This window comes from Bombina bombina, chromosome 1, assembly GCF_027579735.1.
Source record: "Bombina bombina isolate aBomBom1 chromosome 1, aBomBom1.pri, whole genome shotgun sequence".
Lineage (NCBI taxonomy): Eukaryota > Metazoa > Chordata > Amphibia > Anura > Bombinatoridae > Bombina > Bombina bombina.
In genome coordinates this window covers 1,141,052,992-1,141,073,856 of record NC_069499.1, presented here as the reverse complement: position 1 = coordinate 1,141,073,856, position 20,865 = coordinate 1,141,052,992, and the positions used below count along the sequence as shown (strand labels likewise).

Genomic DNA, 20,865 nt, shown 5'->3' with positions numbered 1-20,865 from the left:
GTATTTGCAGGATGCTTCAAGACACAAAATAAACCAAGTTGTGTTAAGTTCAGTATAAGTTCAGTTTGTCTCAGTGGGAGTGAATATAATAAACCTTCTGGATTATACAAAGCAAGCAACAGACATTTATTAGTGCTTTTGTCAGCAGTGAGGAAAAACACACAGTTAATTAGACAGCTTAGACCCCTGCCATTGAGATTTATATAGCATAGTAACAGAGTGTATAATGAACAGCTGAATGCTGAGATAGCGTGTGAGTCTTTGGAGCAATTTGCAGTTAGTTCAATAAGCGTAACTGAAAAGTAACCATACAGATAAGAAAGAGAATCCTTGTAGGACAGGCAGGTTATACAGCAAAAATAGATAAAACCTAAATACCGTATTTGGGTGAGCAGCAGCAGAGCTCCGTGTGAAGCCGGAATCCAACAGGCAGAGTCACACCTGAATGATGTCAAATGATTAGGTGTTCGTGCAGGGCCGGGTAAGCTTACCGGAATTTCCAGTTAGAGGGTGCAACACTGAAGCAGAGCAAAGGAGGATTTCCAGGAGGATAGTACAGAAGAAATCCAGATACATAGAGTAAAGTTCGTACATCCGTAAGTGCACAGTAGATATTGAAATACTTGGAGGGCTAGAGTTAGGAAGTCAGGACAAGACAACACACTGACTCAAACAAATTATCTAGCAATGAGCCAAGTAAGGAGGAGCCTTAAATAGGATGGTGTTAAAAGGTAAGGCTAGATTTTTAAAGGTACAGGCAGTTCAAGATGTTCTAACACATGCATTCTCAGACAATAGAACGGAGACCATTCAGATCTGTCTCAGAGGATAGATCTGGACCAGTTGACAAGAGACTCGTGATGGATTTCTCAGGATCATCTGTCTCAGGGCACATGCTTCCGGAGACCCTCCTGGGTGATTGTGACCACGGACGCCAGGCTGCTAGGCTGGGGAATAGTCTGGGACTCATTAAAGGCTCAGGGCCTATGGACTCAGGAGGAGTCTTCTCTTCCCATAAACATCTTGGAGTTGAAAGCGATCTTAAATGCTCTGATGGCTTGGCCTCAATTGTCCTTAGCCCAGTTTATCAGGTTCCAGTCAAATAACATCACCTCAGTGGCTTACATCAATCACCAGGGAGGATCTCGGAGTTCATTGGCCATGAAGGAGGTGGCTCGGATTATTCAGTGGGTGGAAGCTCACAATTGTCTTCTATCTGCCATCCACATTCCAGGAGTGGACAACTGTGAGGTGGATTTTCTGGGCAGACAGACCTTTCATCCCGGGGAGTGGGCTCTCCATCCGGAGGTGTTCTCAAGGTTAACCCTCAAGTGGGGGAAGCCGGATGGTCTTGTCAGAATGCCAAGCTTCCAAGGTACAGTTCAAGGTCAAGAGATCCTCAGGCCGCCCTGATAGATGGTCTGGCGGTTCCTTGGGATTTCGTTCTAGCATACCTGTTTCCTCCGTTTGCGCTTCTTCCACAAGTCATTGCTCGTATCAAACAGGAGTGTCTGTAATTCTAATAGCTCCTGCATGGCCTCACAGGATCTGGTTTGCAGACCTAGTGAAGATGTCATCTCTTCCTCCTTGGAGGTTACCTCTGAGGAAGGACCTTCTAACTCAGGGCCTTTTCCTCCATCCTCTGAAGCTGACTGCTTGGAGATTGAACGCTTAGTTCTGGCTAAGCGTGGATTTTCTGAGTCAGTCATTGATACCATGCTTCAGGCTCACAAGCCTGTTACTCGTAAAATTTACCATAAGGTATGACATAAATACCTTTATTGGTGTGAATCGAAGGGCTACTCTTGGAGTAGGGTCAGGATTCCTAGAATATTGTCTTTTCTCCAGGATGGTCTGGAGAAAGGGTTGTCAGTCAGTTCTCTGAAAGGTCAGATTTCTTCATTATATATTCTTTTACATAAGCGTCTGGTGGATGTGCCAGATGTTTAATCTTTTTGTCAGGCCCTGGTCAGAATCAGACCAGTGTTTAAACCTGTTGCTTCTCCTTGGAGCCTTAACCTACTTCTTAGAGTTTTGCAGCAGGTTCCATTTGAGCCAATGCATTCCATAGATATTACGCTGTTATCTTGGAAGGTATTGTTTCTTATCGCTATTTCTTCTGCTCGGAAAGTTTTCGAACTCTTGGCTTTGCAGTGCGATTCGCCTTACCTTATTTTTCATGCAGATAAGGCGGTCCTTCGTACTAAATTGGGTTTTCTCCCTAAGGTGGTTTCGGATAGATATATTAATCAGGAAATTGTTGTTCCTTCTCTCTGTCCTAATCCTTCTTCTCATAAGGAACGTCTGTTTCTCCAACATTGGTGTGTCCGGTCCACGGCGTCATCCTTACTTGTGGGATATTCTCTTCCCCAACAGGAAATGGCAAAGAGTCCCAGCAAAGCTGGCCATATAGTCCCTCCTAGGCTCCGCCCACCCCAGTCATTCTCTTTGCCGTTGCACAGGCAACATCTCCACGGAGATGGTTAAGAGTTTTTTGGTGTTTAAATGTAGTTTTTATTCTTCTATCAAGTGTTTGTTATTTTAAAATAGTGCTGGTATGTACTATTTACTCTGAAACAGAAAAGGATGAAGATTTCTGTTTGTGAGAGGAAGATGATTTTAGCAGACAGTAACTAAAATCGATTGCTGTTTCCACATAGGACTGTTGAGATGAAGTAACTTCAGTTGGGGGAAACAGTTAGCAGACTTTTCTGCTTAAGGTATGACTAGCCATATTTCTAACAAGACTGTGCAATGCTGGAAGGCTGTCATTTCCCCTCATGGGGACCGGAAAGCCATTTTCTTAGTCAAACAAACAGAATAAAGGGCTTAATATGGGCTAAAAAACTGGTAGACATTTTTATGGGCTAAATCGATTGCTTTATTTGGGCATATTATTCAGATTTAGGCTGACAATTTGCATTTATAATCTTGGGGAACGTTTATATAACGGCAGGCACTGTGTTAGACACCTTTTCCAGTCAGGGGGCCTTTCTAGTTATAGACTGAGCCTCATTTTCATGCCATTACTGCGCAGTTGTTTTTTGAGAGCAGGGCATGCAGATGCATGTGTGAGGATCTAAAAATTACTGGAAAAGCTTCTAGAAGGCGTCAATTGGTATCGTATTCCCCTCTGGGCTTGGTTGGGTCTCAGCAAAGACTATAGCTGGGACTGTATAGGGGTTAAATTTAAAAACAGCTCCGGTTCCACAATTTTAAGGGTTAAAGCTCTGAAATTTGGTGTGCAATACTTTTAATGCTTTAAGACACTGTGGTGAAATGTTGGTAATTTTTGAACAATTCCTTCATACTTTTTCACATATTCAGTAATAAATTGTTTTCTGTTTAAAATTTAAAGAGACAGTAACGGTTTTGTTTTAAAACGTTTTTTGTGCTTTGTTGACAAGTTTAAGCCTGTTTAACATGTCTGTACCTTCAGATAAGCTATGTTCTATATGTATGAAAGCCAATGTGTCTCCCCATTTAAATTTATGTGATAATTGTGCCATAGCGTCCAAACAAAGTAAGGACAGTACTGCCACAGATAATGAAATTGCCCAAGATGATTCCTCAGATGAGGGGAGTAAACATGATACTACATCATCTCCTACTGTGTCTACACCACTTTTGCCCACGCAGGAGGCCCCTAGTACATCTAGTGCGCCAATGCTTATTACCATGCAACAATTAACGGCTGTAATGGATAGCTCCATAGCAAATATTTTATCCAAAATGCCTACTTATCAGAGAAAGCGCGATTGCTCTGTTTTAAACACTGAAGAGCAAGAGGGCGCTGATGATAATTGTTCTGTCATACCCTCACACCAATCTGAAGGGGCCATGAGGGAGGTTTTGTCAGATGGAGAAATCTCAGATTCAGGAAAAATTTCTCATCAAGCTGAACCTGATGTTGTGACATTTAAATTTAAATTAGAACATCTCCGCGCACTGCTTAAGGAGGTGTTATCTACTCTGGATGATTGTGACAATTTGGTCATTCCAGAGAAATTATGCAAGATGGACAAGTTCCTAGAGGTTCCGGTGCACCCCGACGCTTTTCCTATACCCAAGCGGGTGGCGGACATAGTAAATAAGGAGTGGGAAAAACCCGGCATACCTTTTGTTCCCCCCCCTATATTTAAGAAATTATTTCCTATGGTCGACCCCAGAAAGGACTTATGGCAGACAGTTCCTAAGGTCGAGGGGGCAGTTTCTACTCTAAACAAACGCACTACTATTCCTATCGAAGATAGTTGTGCTTTCAAAGATCCTATGGATAAAAAATTGGAGGGTTTGCTTAAAAAGATTTTTGTACAACAAGGTTACCTTCTACAACCAATTTCATGCATTGTTCCTGTCACTACAGCAGCGTGGTTCTGGTTCGAGGAACTAGAAAAGTCGCTCAGTAGAGAGACTCCATATGAGGAGGTTATGGACAGAGTTCACGCACTTAAATTGGCTAACTCTTTTATTTTAGATGCCGCTTTGCAATTAGCTAGATTAGCGGCGAAAAATTCAGGGTTTGCTATCGTGGCGCGCAGAGCGCTTTGGCTAAAGTCTTGGTCAGCGGATGTGTCATCCAAGACAAAATTGCTTAACATCCCTTTCAAAGGTAAAACTTTATTTGGACCAGAATTGAAAGAGATTATTTCAGACATCACTGGGGGAAAGGGCCACGCCCTTCCACAGGATAGGTCTTTTAAGGCTAAAAATAAGTCTAATTTTCGTCCCTTTCGCAGGAACGGACCGGCCTCTAATTCTGCATCCTCTAAGCAAGAGGGTAATGCCTCACAACCCAAACCAGCCTGGAAACCGATGCAAGGCTGGAACAAGGGTAAGCAGGCCAAGAAGCCCGCCACTGCTAACAAAACAGCATGAAGGAGTAGCCCCCGATCCGGGACCGGATCTAGTGGGGGGCAGACTCTCTCTCTTTGCTCAGGCTTGGGCAAGAGATGTTCAGGATCCTTGGGCGCTAGAAATAGTTTCTCAAGGTTATCTCCTGGAATTTAAGGAACTACCCCCAAGGGGAAGGTTCCACATGTCTCACTTATCCTCAAACCAAATAAAGAGACAGGCATTCTTACATTGTGTAGAAGACCTGTTAATGATGGGAGTGATACACCCAGTTCCGATAAAGGAACAAGGAATGGGATTTTATTCCAATCTGTTCGTAGTTCCCAAAAAAGAGGGAACTTTCAGACCAATTTTGGATTTGAAGATCCTAAACAAATTTCTCAGGGTACCATCGTTCAAGATGGAAACCATTCGAACGATTCTACCCACTATCCAGGAAAGTCAATTTATGACTACCGTGGATCTAAAGGATGCGTACCTACATATTCCTATCCACAAAGAACATCATCAGTTCCTAAGGTTCGCTTTTCTGGACATGCATTACCAGTTTGTGGCCCTCCCATTCGGGTTAGCCACTGCTCCAAGGATTTTCACAAAGGTGCTAGGGTCCCTTCTAGCGGTTCTAAGACCGAGGGGCATTGCAGTAGTACCTTACTTGGACGACATTCTAATACAAGCGTCGTCCCTGTCAAAAGCAAAGGCTCATACGGACATCGTTCTAGCCTTTCTCAGATCTCACGGATGGAAGGTGAACATAGAAAAAAGTTCTCTGTCTCCGTCGACAAGAGTTCCCTTCTTGGGAACAATAATAGATTCCTTAGAAATGAGGATTTTTCTGACAGAGGTCAGAAAATCAAAACTTCTAAGCTCTTGTCAAGTGCTTCATTCTGTTCCTCGTCCTTCCATAGCGCAGTGCATGGAAGTAGTAGGATTGATGGTTGCAACAATGGACATAGTTCCTTTTGCACGAATTCATCTAAGACCATTACAACTGTGCATGCTCAAACAGTGGAATGGGGATTATACAGACTTGTCTCCAATGATTCAAGTAGATCAAAAGACCAGAGATTCACTCCGTTGGTGGCTGACCCTGGACCATCTGTCCCAGGGAATGAGCTTCCGCAGAGCAGAGTGGGTCATTGTCACGACCGACGCCAGTCTAGTGGGCTGGGGCGCGGTCTGGGAATCCCTGAAAGCTCAGGGTCTATGGTCTCGGGAAGAGTCTCTTCTCCCGATAAACATTCTGGAACTGAGAGCGATATTCAATGCTCTCAGAGCTTGGCCTCAACTAGCAAAGGCCAAATTCATAAGGTTCCAATCAGACAACATGACGACCGTTGCATATATCAATCATCAGGGGGGAACGAGGAGTTCCCTGGCGATGAAAGAAGTGACCAAAATAATTCAATGGGCGGAGGATCACTCCTGCCACTTGTCTGCGATCCACATCCCAGGAGTGGAAAACTGGGAGGCGGATTTTCTGAGTCGTCAGACATTCCATCCGGGGGAGTGGGAACTCCATCCGGAGATCTTTGCCCAAATAACTCAATTATGGGGCATTCCAGACATGGATCTGATGGCGTCTCGTCAGAACTTCAAGGTTCCTTGCTACGGGTCCAGATCCAGGGATCCCAAGGCGACTCTAGTAGATGCACTAGTAGCACCTTGGACCTTCAACCTAGCTTATGTATTTCCACCGTTTCCTCTCATTCCCAGGCTGGTAGCCAGGATCAATCAGGAGAGGGCCTCGGTGATCTTGATAGCTCCTGCGTGGCCACGCAGGACTTGGTATGCAGACCTGGTGAATATGTCATCGGCTCCACCATGGAAGCTACCTTTGAGACAGGACCTTCTTGTTCAGGGTCCATTCGAACATCCAAATCTGGTCTCCCTCCAGCTGACGGCTTGGAGATTGAACGCTTGATTCTATCGAAGCGTGGGTTTTCAGATTCTGTAATAGATACTCTGGTTCAGGCCAGAAAACCTGTAACTAGAAAAATTTACCATAAAATATGGAAAAAATATATCTGTTGGTGTGAATCCAAAGGATTCCCATGGAATAAGATAAAAATTCCTAAGATTCTCTCCTTTCTACAAGAAGGTTTGGAGAAAGGATTATCTGCAAGTTCTCTAAAGGGACAGATCTCTGCTTTATCTGTCTTACTACACAAAAGACTGGCAGCTGTGCCAGATGTTCAAGCATTTGTTCAGGCTCTGGTTAGAATCAAGCCTGTTTACAGACCTTTGACTCCTCCCTGGAGTCTAAATCTAGTTCTTTCAGTTCTTCAAGGGGTTCCATTTGAACCTTTACATTCCATAGATATTAAGTTACTATCTTGGAAAGTTTTGTTTTTGGTTGCAATTTCTTCTGCTAGAAGAGTTTCAGAGTTATCTGCTCTGCAGTGTTCTCCGCCCTATCTGGTGTTCCATGCAGATAAGGTGGTTTTGCGTACTAAGCCTGGTTTTCTTCCTAAAGTTGTTTCTAACAAAAATATTAACCAGGAGATAGTTGTACCTTCTTTGTGTCCGAATCCAGTTTCAAAGAAGGAACGTTTGTTACACAATTTGGACGTAGTCCGTGCTCTAAAATTCTATTTAGAGGCTACTAAAGATTTCAGACAAACATCTTCCTTGTTTGTTGTTTATTCTGGTAAAAGGAGAGGTCAAAAAGCGACTTCTACCTCTCTTTCCTTTTGGCTTAAAAGCATCATCCGATTGGCTTATGAGACTGCCGGACGGCAGCCTCCTGAAAGAATCACAGCTCACTCCACTAGGGCTGTGGCTTCCACATGGGCCTTCAAGAACGAGGCTTCTGTTGATCAGATATGTAAGGCAGCGACTTGGTCTTCACTGCACACTTTTGCCAAATTTTACAAATTTGATACTTTTGCTTCTTCGGAGGCTATTTTTGGGAGAAAGGTTTTGCAAGCTGTGGTGCCTTCCGTTTAGGTAACCTGATTTGCTCCCTCCCTTCATCCGTGTCCTAAAGCTTTGGTATTGGTTCCCACAAGTAAGGGTGACGCCGTGGACCGGACAAGCCAATGTTGGAGAAAACAGAATTTATGCTTACCTGATAAATTACTTTCTCCAACGGTGTGTCCGGTCCACGGCCCGCCCTGGTTTTTTAATCAGGTCTGATGAATTATTTTCTCTAACTACAGTCACCACGGTACCATATGGTTTCTCCTATATATATTTCCTCCTGTCCGTCGGTCGAATGACTGGGGTGGGCGGAGCCTAGGAGGGACTATATGGCCAGCTTTGCTGGGACTCTTTGCCATTTCCTGTTGGGGAAGAGAATATCCCACAAGTAAGGATGACGCCGTGGACCGGACACACCGTTGGAGAAAGTAATTTATCATGTAAGCATAAATTCTGTTTTCATAACTTGGATGTTGTGCGTGCTCTCAAATTTTACCTACAGGCTACTAAGGATTTGCGCCAGTCTTCTGCCCTGTTTGTTTCTCTGGAAAGCGTAAGGGTCAGAAGGCTACTTCTACTTCTCTTTCCCTCTGGTTGAGAAGTATGATTGGTGTTGCTTATGAGACTGCTGGACAGCAGCCTCCTGAGAAAATTACAGTTCATTCCACTAGAGCTGTCTCCTCTTCTTGTGCTTTCAAAAATGAAGCTTCTATGGAACAGATTTGCAAGGTGGCAAAATGGTCCTCTCTGCATACTTTTTCCAAATTTGATACTTTTGCCTCGGCTGAGGCCTCTTTTGGGAGAAAGGTTCTTCAAATGGTGGTGCCTTCTGTTTAGGTATACCTGTCTTGTTCTCCCTCCCTGTTTATTCCGTGTCCTCTAGCTTGGGTATTGGTTCCCACTAGTAATTGAAAGGACGTCGTGGACTCTCCATGTCTTAGGAAGGAAAAAAATATGCTTTCCTGATAAATTTATTTCTTTCTGGACATGGAGAGTCCACAACCCCACCCTTAAGATTAGACAGTATTTTTTTTACTAAACCTCAGGCACCTCTACACCTTTTTGTTATCTTATTTTCCATTTCCCTTTGGCTGAATGACTGCGGGTTATGGGTAAGGGAAGTGACACTTAACAGCTTTGCTGGGGTGCTCTTTCCTCCTCCTGCTGGCCAGGAGTGAATATCCCACTAGTCATTGGAATGACGTTGTGGACTCTCCATGTCCGGAAAGAAAGAAATGTATCAGGTAAGCATACATTTTATTTTTCACCGCTAGAGGGCATTAGTTCATGTGTGTCATGTTGATAACATTGAGCTCACGCACGTGAAGTTACCTAGGAGCCAGCATTGATTGGCTAAAATGTCTGTCAAAAGAACTGAAATAAGGGGGCAGTTTGAAGAGGCTTAGATACAAGGTAATCACAGAGGTAAAAAGTATATTAATATAACAGTGTTGGTTATGCAAAACTAGAGTAAGTAAGTAATGGGTAATAAATGGATTATTTATCTTTTAAAACAATAAAAATTCTGGTGTACACTGTCCCTTTAAAAAAAAAAAAATATTTTAGAAATAATAATGTAAACAAGGAAGTTACCACAAAATAGTTAACACATATTTTATGACAACCCAAAGCTTCTATCTTCTTTATTACATCCTTATTTGGTATCTTCACTAATTAATAGTTACTTTCGTAACAAAGCTTCTCTTTGTATCTTTTCTAAACTGTTGAGATGTGTGGTTTGTTGAAACAATAGTACATAGTTGTCAATTGCCTATTTTTTTATTTTTTTCCTGGCAGTGGCTTCTGTTGTTTTGATAAATTTCACGACTTGGTCTCCATAAAACCGAGCAGTTGTGAATATAAAATTAGCTTTGGACACTAGTAATGTTTATCATGTGTATTTGTATATTTTCACGTTGTGTATAGGAAAAATTAGCAATATTACCATTGAACACAATTTCATGCCAGTGTAATTGACAGGGATTCCGTGGATCCAGAGAACCCTCAGGACAGTATGAAAGCTACACAGCTTCTTGAGGGCCTGGTGCAGGAGCTACAAAAGAAGGCAGAACATCAAGTGGGGGAGGACGGCTTCCTGCTGAAGATCAAGCTTGGGCATTATGCTACCCAATTCAAGGTGAGCACTATATAAAGTGAAAGAGAAGATATAAGTTAGTGGAGTGTATTTTAAAAACTCTCCCCAAAATAATGAAGTCCACATGATTTTGAATTTGCTAGAAAATGAAAGCTACAAAGTTTGCAAATAAATCATGTTTGTAATTCATAAGTAACAGCACATTTCCTTCTTAATATGAGGAGAATCCGTGGTATCATTCTTTACGGTTGGTAAATACTGAACCTGGCCACCAGGAGGAGGCAGAGACACCATAGCCAAAGGCTTAAATACTCCCCCTACTTCCCTCATATGCAGTCATTCTTTGCTTTTCGTCACAGGAGGTTGGCAGAGAAGTGTCATAAGATACGGAGTAGTTCCTTATGGAGGTTATCTACCATTCGAAATAAGACTGGAGTTTTAAGTAGTCTTGTCAGCCTCTCAGTGAGAGCATTGACAAATTTTAGAGTCTTTCTGCGAATCCATCCAGACTCCTGTTAACAGCTCCTAAGCAGTGTTGATGAGTTTCACTGCCTGCTTCCATCACTCAAGTCCATGTCAGGAGTGATGCTACAAGACTGTCAAACTTGAGGCTGTGTTTCTGTTCCACGGCATAGATTCCGGTAAGATTGTTTAATTTTTTTATACACATATGATAAGGCAGGAAGACAGGGTCGCAGTGTCTCCTTTTATCTGTATGAAATCAAGGGTTAATATCTCCGGAGGGGGATTATTGAAGGGGAGAATAATCACATAATTTTATTTTATTATGTTTATGCTGCGACATGTGTGAGATGAGACTCAGGCAGATGTTAGAACGTACAGGTTTTACTTTCATGTTTGGAAGCTGCGCAGCCTGAAAGACTCAGAGCGTTTTTTTTCCTATAGCAGGGGCAGTCCACGTGACCGGGTGTGGTCACCGGATTTCCTTTTTCTTGACCATGCGTTTTACCAGAGAAGAAGCTGTTTCTCTGTTCGACCTGGGTCATAGGAGGTGATGAGTGCCCCAGCCATTGGGGGTATAAAGGTGCCGTTTTTTCTGACTATTCAATAGTCTGCTTTATAAGCACAAGCTATGGAGGATTCTGATGTCTTACAGGGTACTCCCTCTTTACTTAAGTCTAATACCTGTCTATATTGTGAGGAGGCCGTGGTATTCCCGCCTTCTCAATTATGTTCCACATGCCTTGATAAAGTAATCATGTCAAAGAAAGTTAATATGTTTGATACCATTGAGCCGTCCACCTCTGAGGAGTCTCCATCCCGTGAGGTGCGCACCCTACAGTCATCTCCCAATACACATAGCACTCCTAATCCTCCATCTGGAGGGGCCCTTTTACCGCCAGACTTTACTGAGCAGTAACAAACGGCAGTGTCTGTGACCAATAGTGCTTTACCTCGCCTTGCTAAGCGAAAGGTGAAATATTGCTATCCTTCCCAGGGGTCATCTACTGGCTTATTGGATTTATCTGATACAAGAATATTTGATGATTTATGATGAAGACGCCTCTGATACTTCAGAGGATGCTGTTTCTGGGTTTGAATCTGCTGCCTCTAAGCCTCCAGCTGCGGAGGAACCAGACTTTAGATTTAGGATTGAACATTTACGGTTTCTGCTAAATGAAATGTTGGCTACTTTAAAGGTTCCAGGGCCTAAATTGCCTGAGGAACCTTTGGATTAGATCAGATCTACGAGGACAGGGTTGTACCACAGACTTTCCCGGTTCCCGTAAAGATGGTGAATATTTTGAAGAATGAATGGGAAATTGGTTCTTCATTTTCCCCTTCTTCCTTTAGAAAATTGTTCCCTCAATTAGAGTTGTGGGGTACCATCCCCAAGGTGGATGGCGCTATCTTCACGCTTGTTAAAGGCACTACTATCACGCTTGACGATAGTTCATTGTTTAAAGAGCCCATGGATAAGAAAATGGAAACTCTGTTAAGAAAGATGTTTCAACCGGCAAATTATTCGCCTGAATGCTAAGGCTTCAGGTTTTTCTGTTCAAGCCCGTAGGGCACTCTGGCTGAATTCCTGGTCTGTGGACATGACTTTGAAGTCAAGACTTCTTTCCCTCCCATTTAAGGGAAAGATTCTATAATGTCCAGGCCTGGACTCAATTATCTCCACGGTTACTGGAGGCAAAGGGGCCTTTTTACCGCAGGATAAGAAAAACAAACCTAAGGGACAAGGTCCTAATTTTCATTCCTTTCATTCGGATAAATCCCAACGTCAGCACCCTCTGCAAAGCCCTAGCAATCCAAGGGGACATGGAAGCCGGCTCAGTCCTGGAAAAAAATTAATGCAAAACAAGAAGCGATCCGAGTCAAAGTTGGCATGAAGTGGTTAAACAAATTCTTTGCTGTCCCCTTGTTCAAGATGGAAACAATAAGGTACATCCTTCCCTTAGTTCAGGAACTACAGTTCATGACCACAATAGATCTGAAGGATGCTTACCTTCACGTTCCAATACACAAGGAACACTTCAAGTTCCTGAAGGTTTGCGTGCCTGGACCAGCACTTCCAGTTCATTGAACTTCTGTTTGGTCTAGCTACGGCTCCAAGAATTTTATGCAGGTTCTAGGGGCTCTGTTTGCAGTGGCCAGAACCAGAGGGATAGCAGTAGTGCCATGCTTGGACAATATTCTGGTTCAAGCACCATCCTGTCGTCTGGCAGAAGACCATTCAAACGCTCTTCTATTTCTTCTTTTCATGGATGGAAGATAAATTTAGAAAAGAGTTCTCTTATTCCCAGTACCAGGGTGGAATTCCTGGGTACTATAATAGACTCCATATCCATGAGGATATTCCTTACAGATCAGAGACATTACAAGCTAACTTCCGCTTGTGTTGCCCTCCAGACTTATGGCTCGGTGTATGGAGGTGATTGGTCTCATGGTGTCCAGCATGCACATCATTCCTTTTGCCAGATTCCATCTCACACCACTTCAGCTGTGCATGCTGAGACAGTGGAACGGCGATCATTCGGATCTGTCTCAACAGATTTCTCTGTACAACTGGTCGAGAGAATCGCTATCTTGGTGGCTCTGTCCAGATCACCTGTCCCAAGGGACATCCTCCTTGAGACCATCCTGGGAGATTGTGACTACGGACGTCTATCAGGATGGTAAGCTGTTTGGGGTGCCAGGAAAGCACAGGGTCTGTGGACTCAAGAGGAATTCCTCCTCCCGATCAACATTTTGGAACTTCGAGCGATCTTCAATGCTCTGAAGGCTTGGCCTCTTCTGGGTTTGTCCCAGTTTATCAGATTCCAATCAGACAACATAACCTCAGTGGTTTACATCAACCATCAGGGGGGAACGAGGAGCTCCCTAGCAATGAGGGAAGTATCTCGGATTCTTGATTGGGCGGAGGCCCACAACTGCTCGCTGTCAGCGATTCACATTCCGGGTGTGAACAACTGTGAAACGGATTTACTCAGCAGACAATCCTTTCATCCGGAGGAATGGTCTCTCCATCCCAAGGTGTTTGCGGAGATTTGCAACAGATGGGGGATGCCGGAGATAGATCTCATGGCTTCTCGGCTCAATTCCAAGTTACCCAGGTATGGGATCCTCAGGCGGAGCTAATAGATGCATTAGCAGTGCCTTGGAGGTTCAATCTATTTTACATTGTTTCCTTTCTCCAGGAGGGTCTGGAGAAGGGCCTTTCTGCCAGTTCCCTGAGAGGACAGATTTTGGCCCTTTTTGTTTTACTGCACAAGAGGCTCGCAGAGCTCCCTGACGTGCAATCCTTCATTAAGGCTCTGATCAGGATCAGACCTGTGTTTAGATCTAATGCTCCACCTTGGAGTTTGAATCTTGTTCTTAAGTTTTAGCAACAGGCTCCTTGTGAGCCTATGCATTCGGTTGACATTAAATTATTGTCCTGGAAGGTTCTTTTTCTATTGGCTATTGCATTGGCACACAGAGTTTATGAAATAGCTTCTTTGCAATGTGAGCCTCCTTATCTGTTGTTCAACACTGATAAGGCTGTCCTATGTACCCGCTTGGGTTTTCTTCCTAAGGTGGTGTCTGATAGTAACATCATTCAGGAGATTGTGGTTCCTTCCTTGTGTCCTAATCCTTTTTCTTCAAAGTAACGTTTACTTCATAATCTAAATGTTGTTCGAGCTTTGAAGTTTTATATTCAAGCTACTAAGGATTTTAGACAAACTTCTTCCTTGTTTGTTATCTTCTCTGGGAAGTGGAAGGGTCTGAAGGCCTCTTCGACTTCCTTATCTTTTTGGTTGAGGAGTGTTATTCGCTTAGATTACGTGTCAGCGGGATTTAGACCTCCTCCGAGGATTACGGCTCATTCCACTAGAGCGGTGGATTCCTCTTGGGCCTTTAAGAACGAGGCATCTATGGATCAGATTTGTAAGGTGGATGGTCCTCCTTACATACTAATTCAAAATTCTACAAATTTTAAGTTTTTGCTTTGGCTGAAGCAGCTTTTGGGAGAAAGGTTTTGCAGGCTGTGGTGCCCTCAGATTAGGGTCCACCTTTTCTTTAAACCCTCCCGTTATCATTCAGTGTCCTCTAGAGCTTGGGTATAGTTTTCCCAACAGTAAAGAATGATGCCGTGGACTCTTCTCATATTAAGAAGGAAAAAATAATTTATGCTTACCTGAATTTAAATTCCTTCTGTATGAGGAGAGTCCATGGACCCCGCCCGTATACTCCGATGGGCGGGCCAAAATTTTGTTTTTCTCTTGCGGCACCATTTATACCCTGATATTTATCCTACTGTTCCTTGTTCCCTTGGCAGAATGACTGGTATATGAGCGAGGTAGTGGGAGTAATTAAGCCTTTGGCTGGGGTGTCTTTGCCTCCTCCTGGTGGCCAGGTTCAGTATTTCCCAACAGTAATGCCGTGGACTCTCCTCATACAGAACTTAATGAAATTATCAGGTAAGCATAATTTATGTTTTTAAAACCAGATAAATCAGGTGCTTCCTTTTAAATGAATGCACCCCTGGTTTGTAGTGATGAGTGTAAAAGGATCTTTGAGAAGTGATCCTGAATCATTGGATCATCAATAATACCTTAAAATTATACAATACTAATCATATAACTTTTAAATGCTCTATGCGTGTCTCATGGTGAAAGAAATAATGGTAAAATCCAAACGATTCTTTATAAATTGATGGGAGTTGCAGACTACCTATTTAAAACTTTAAACCTATTTTATTCCAATCTGAATTAAAGGTAACAAATCATGATAGTTTAAAAGTTTTAAATAGATGGTCTGCTACTCCCAAATCATTATTTGTTACCTTTAATTCTGATTGGAATACAATAGGTTTCTATACCATTCAATATGGTAGTTATTTATGGCCAATAAAGACAACCTACAGTGATTTGGTCTATGTGATTGTTAAAGGGACACTAAACACTAAAAGAATTGCTTGCCATAATTATGTATTTAAATTTCAAATATTAACCTGAAAGGAATATAGGAATTTATTTGTTAATTATATTATTTGTTTAAATATTGAAGAAATATCTGTAAAGTTTTAGTTTCTTTTAAGTAATAGGTTCCACCATGCTGTAACTAAGTGGTCCTAGGTTAAAAACAAAAATGTATGCTTACCTGGATACATTCATTTCTTTCATGATTGTAAGTCCATGAGTCATAATGTGTGGGAATTCCCCTCCTGACAACTAGTAGGCAGCAAAAGACACTCTAAAACAGCAGAGCTTCTCATGATCCTCAGATATACATATAGCCAAGAAGACGAAGCAAACAGAAGAGCAGGAAAGATAAAGCAGTGAAAAAGAAGTGCAGAATAAGTGCTGCTGATACCTGAACAAATAGAAAGGGTGGGGCTTGTGGACTATCATTATCATGAAAGAAATGAATTGATCAGGTAAGCATAAAATTTGTTTTCTTTCATCAGATTGTGATAGTCTACAAGTCATCATGTGTTGGAATCTATACCCAAGAAGTGAAGATCGCCATATCATATAATAAGGGGGACAAACAGTAACAGGAAGTACGTTACTGATTAGGCACTACAGCCCACGGAACCATGCATCAGCTCAAAAGGAGGAGTTTGAAGAACCCTGAATAACATATTAAGATTTCATGGATGAGAAACTGAGTCAGGCACAGGAAAAGAGGAAATTTGTTTGGGAGCTGCCTTAAAGAATTTATCAATCCTCTTAGCTGATTGCTTAACTGTAGCAAGATGTTTCCTCTACCTCTAAAGCAGTTAAAACTTCACTCAGTAAACACTCCTATCATTAATGAGTAACTTAGAAAACCCTGATGAGCTAAAAAACAAAGAAGGACCATCTTGTGAATCCTTGCATATGTCTGTGATTAACAGCTGGAGGCAAAATCGTTTATACTTCATTAAAGGGACACTGAACCCAAATTTTTTCTTTCATGATTCAGATAGAGCATGACATTTTAAGCAACTTTCTAATTTACTCCTATTATCAATTTTTCTTCATTCTCTTGCTATCTTTATTTTAAAAGCAGGAATGTAAATCTTAGCAGCCAGCCCATTTTATATTCAGCACCATGGATAGTGCTTGCTTATTGGAGGTTTACATTTACCCACCAATAAGCAAGCATAACCCAGGTTCTCAACTAAAAATGGGCCGGCTCCTATGCATCACATAACTACTTTTTAAATAAAGATAACAAGAGAATGAAGAAAAATTGATAATTGGAGTAAATTAGAAAGTTGCTTAAAATTGCATGCTCTATCTGAATCCTGAAAGAAAAAAAATGGGTTCAGTGTCCCTTTAATAGTAAAATTAATATACGCCTCAAAGTGATGGTAAACTTCGACATACAACTTTTTATTTTTAGAAAAATGGGGCTGAAATAATGCTAATAACGTTTTGTAAATGTATGTAAGTGTAATAAAAAGTGTTCTTCACATACAGCTAGATTACGAGTTTTGCGTTATGAGTGAAAAAGCATTGTTATGCTTCATAACGCTGCTTTTTCCCTAACACCGCCATTACAAGTCTTGTAGGTATAGTTGTAGCGCACACCTTTTTGGCCGTCACGCAACGTCAGTACCACACTTTTAAAAAAGTATTTTTTCAGTGGGACTCCCATAGGGCCGGTATTACGAGTTTGCCTGGGAGGCCAAAAAGTGAGCGGTACACCCTATACGGACAAGATCCATACCGCCATCTAAAGTCAGTAGTTATGAGTTTTACATTACAACACTGTAACATAAAACTCATAACTAAACTGCTACAAAGTACACTAAACACCCATAAACTACCTATTAACCCCTAAACCGATGCCCTCCCGCATCACAAACACTAAAATAAAATTATTAACCCTTAATCTGCCACTCTGGATATCGCCACCACTGAAAAAATATTAACCGCTATTCCGCCGCTCGTCGCCACTATAATAAACCTATTAACCTCTAAACCGCCGCCCTCCCGCATCACAAACACTAAAATAAAATGATTACCCCTAATCTGCCCTCCGCCCCCACCGCCGCTATAATAAACCTATTCACCACTAAACCACAAGCCCCCCACAATGAAATATACTAAAATTAATTATTAATCCCTAAACCTCTGACCTCCCATATAACTCTCTACATAAATATATTAACCCCTAATCCTAACCCTAACGTAACCCTAAATCTAACCCTAACGTAACCCTAAGCCTATCACCCCCTAACTTAAATATAATTAAAATAAATCTAAATAAACCTTACAATTATTAACTAAATAATTCCTATTTAAAAATAAATACATACCTGTAAAAAAAACCTAAGCTAGCTACAATATAACTAATAGTTATATTGTAGCTAGCTTAGGTTTTATTTTTATTTCACAGGTAAGTTTGTATTTATTTTAACTGGGTAGACTAGTTAGTAAATAGGTATTAACTATTTAATAACTACCTAGTTAAAATAAATACAAAATTACCTGTAAAATAAAACCTAACCTGCCTTACACTAAAAACTGTGGATGTAGACAGACTAAGAACTGCGCTAAGCCTAAAGTTACACTCTTGCCATTCCTTAACCACTTCCCTCAAAGTGGGTACAAACAAAATAGGATTTAGTGTACATGGAGGATGGCGCTAGTAGCCAAGTATAACAAACACACTTATTCACTATATCATATAGTAAAAAAACAATTTATATAAGATAATTTTAACATTCATCATACATTGTATCTATTAATAGCAGATCTCAATCAATACTTAAAAAAGGTGGGACGTCTCCCTTACACATATTGATCAAAAGAAAAAATGAAAAAATATTATTAAAAGAAAAAATAATTGTCAAAAATGAAAAAAGAAATGCAAATCAAAAGAAAAAATAATTAATGTATACCACCTTAAATCGACCAAAAAGGTAAAAAAAAATGTCAATAAAAATAGCAGTTAAAATATATTTGTAATACTAAAAAATGTCCCTGGATGGTAAATCCCGACGATTAGAGTTATAAATAGCTCCTTAAACTCTTTTCCAAAGATGTCGATTCTTATATTGCCACTTCAGCAGAACATACAATGTATCACATAATGTGTTATATATGCTTGCAAATAGTTCATCATATGAATATACTTCTGCTCCGCAGGTGAACAACACATCAATGACCAAAGGCAGAATAACAGTATGTATCCTGTTTATGTGAGTTTTAGGCTTCAATTTACAAATTCATGCTGTACATGATACCTTACTTGAGGCTGCTCTGTAAAGTTCCGGACATAAAATGAGATAAACACTCGCCTCATGGGGGTAATGTGAGTGGTTTCACTCACCTTCCTTCCACCAGTATAACGGCTGTTCCGGTCAGTAATGGAGTCAGCAGATTCGATCTGTGTTTAAGCCAGTGTATTAAATCAGATAGTTGTAATGAAAGCCCCGCTCTTAGCGCAGATGTCATGCGCGGGATACTAGGTACCTAGTGATGAAAAAAATGTAGATATTTGCAGGTTAACAGCTTCACTTCAACGCGTTTCACCCAGGGTATTGGGCTTTCTCAAGATATCAGCTGTACCTGGACGTCGAATTTAAAAACCTGCTGCTTCTTTTCCATTGGATGAGAAATATTAAGGATTAATGAATTTTTAAGGTGGAATTTCCTTAAGGTGGTAATTGGAATTTTCAAGTCCATTGAGAATTATAGGGTTTATGGTCAAGCCTCTTAAGGTGGTATACAAAATTCCTAGCAAAAGTTTTTAAGGTGGTATAAGAGAATAAAAAATAAAAGACACAAAATAAAAAATAAAAATAATAACTGTTCAAAGATGATAGTTAAATCTTACAACTAAACGCTTTATACATTTTATACATATATTCTGACATTTTTAACATTAGTAGTGTTTTGATGAAAATAGTGTGTTAAAAAAATACCTCTAGCTTTGGAGAAAATTTCTGCCTGAAACATATATATATATGCTACTAGTTATTAATCTGCCAACTCTATTCCAGAAAGGGAATAAAAGATAAGGAGGGATAATATCATAAATTGGACTAAATTTCCAAGAAAGGCGACATGTCAAGTTCTGAATTTAACCCTTTAGGGAAGAGGGTATCAAATCTATATATCATTTCTGATTCTTTTCTTAAAAGTTTGGTTTCAAAATTGCCTCCTCTCCAATTACCTTTTACTTTACATATACCCCAATATTGGAATTGTTTAATATTGTTGTTATGTACTTATCTGAAATGTTTATACAGATATGTGTCGAGATTGCCTTTTTCTATATTACAGAGATGTTCTCTGATTCTGTCTCTCAGGATCCTAGTAGTTTCACCAATATAGAACAAATCACATGAACATTTTATTATATATACAACTCCTTTTTGAGAACATCGAATTATATCTTTAATAAAAAAAAAGGCTTCAGTTCTTGGTAGAACAATACTTTTACTTTTGGTGCTGTATCTACAGGCTCTACATGTGCGGCAGGGATAGAAACCACTCAATGTTTTCCTTTTAGGTCCATATCAATTAGACCTGTATTAGTTCTTAACTCACTAGGAGCCAATATCTGCTTAAAATTTCTGGCCTTTCTGAATATTATTTTTGGTTTATGTGACAAAACGTCTCCTATTAATGGATCTTGATTCAATATGTGCCAATGTTTAACCCACAATTATAATGATATATTTTTAGAATTAACTTTCACTTAATATTGCACATAATCCTTCACACATTTTACACTATTTTTTCACATTATGGATTCTGAACTTTTTTCATTCAGAGATAATCTTATGTTAGTAACACTAATATCACGGAAGGGCACATTAATCAACCTAGTATGGATCTTAATCAACTAGTTAATGAACTAGAGAAACTTATGGTTAAGGAAATCAAACAGAAAATGGAATTAACATTTTTAGATAAATATACAGACTTAGATTTGATACCTAGAGGTCTAAAATTTGAAAAGGCACTCACCTTTTCCCTAAATCCTATACATTAAAAGGAATGGTACACAGTATTAAAGGAAGCATCATGTAGCCTCATAGGGATTCTGAAGAAATCCAGGAAAGACTCTTTAAGCACTATAAATAAACAGATTATTGAATACAAACAAAGACTAGAAACCAAAAAAGACAGTCAGGGTTTTAAGGAAAGTAGGAGTATTTTAGTACAGAAACTCACAGATTTGAAACATGAATTTTAATACATTAAATGGAGAAAATTGGAAAGAGATAGAAACGAAGCAAGTTGAACCACATAGGGAGAATGAGAAAACAGAAAATCAGAATAGTATAGATAAAACAGAGCAACAAGGAAACTGGAAAACAGTCAACTACAATCGAGGCAATAATTGGAAAAGACATAGCCAACAAGCTTCATATAGGGGAAGGAATCAAGAATATTATAAAGAAGGACACTATAGGGAAAGCGATTTCAAAGGAAATAAAACCCAAAATGGCTCTTATCATATGCATTCTGATTGGAGACCACATTCAGATCATATAACACAACAAAATTACAGACCCTCATATCAACAAAGTCAGTTCC

At 40.5% G+C, this 20,865-nt stretch overlaps 1 protein-coding gene across 3 annotated transcripts in view; it reads left to right on the top strand.

Moving 5' to 3' along the window:
• Positions 1 to 20,865, top strand: part of LOC128645807 (signal transducer and activator of transcription 5B) — a 981,630-nt gene that overhangs the window by 601,702 nt on the left and 359,063 nt on the right. For all 3 annotated transcript variants that reach the window (XM_053699073.1, XM_053699081.1, XM_053699087.1), the window contains one exon: positions 9,757 to 9,913. In XM_053699073.1, coding sequence (XP_053555048.1) covers positions 9,757 to 9,913 — 157 coding nt within the window. The remainder of the gene's footprint in view (positions 1 to 9,756; positions 9,914 to 20,865) is intronic.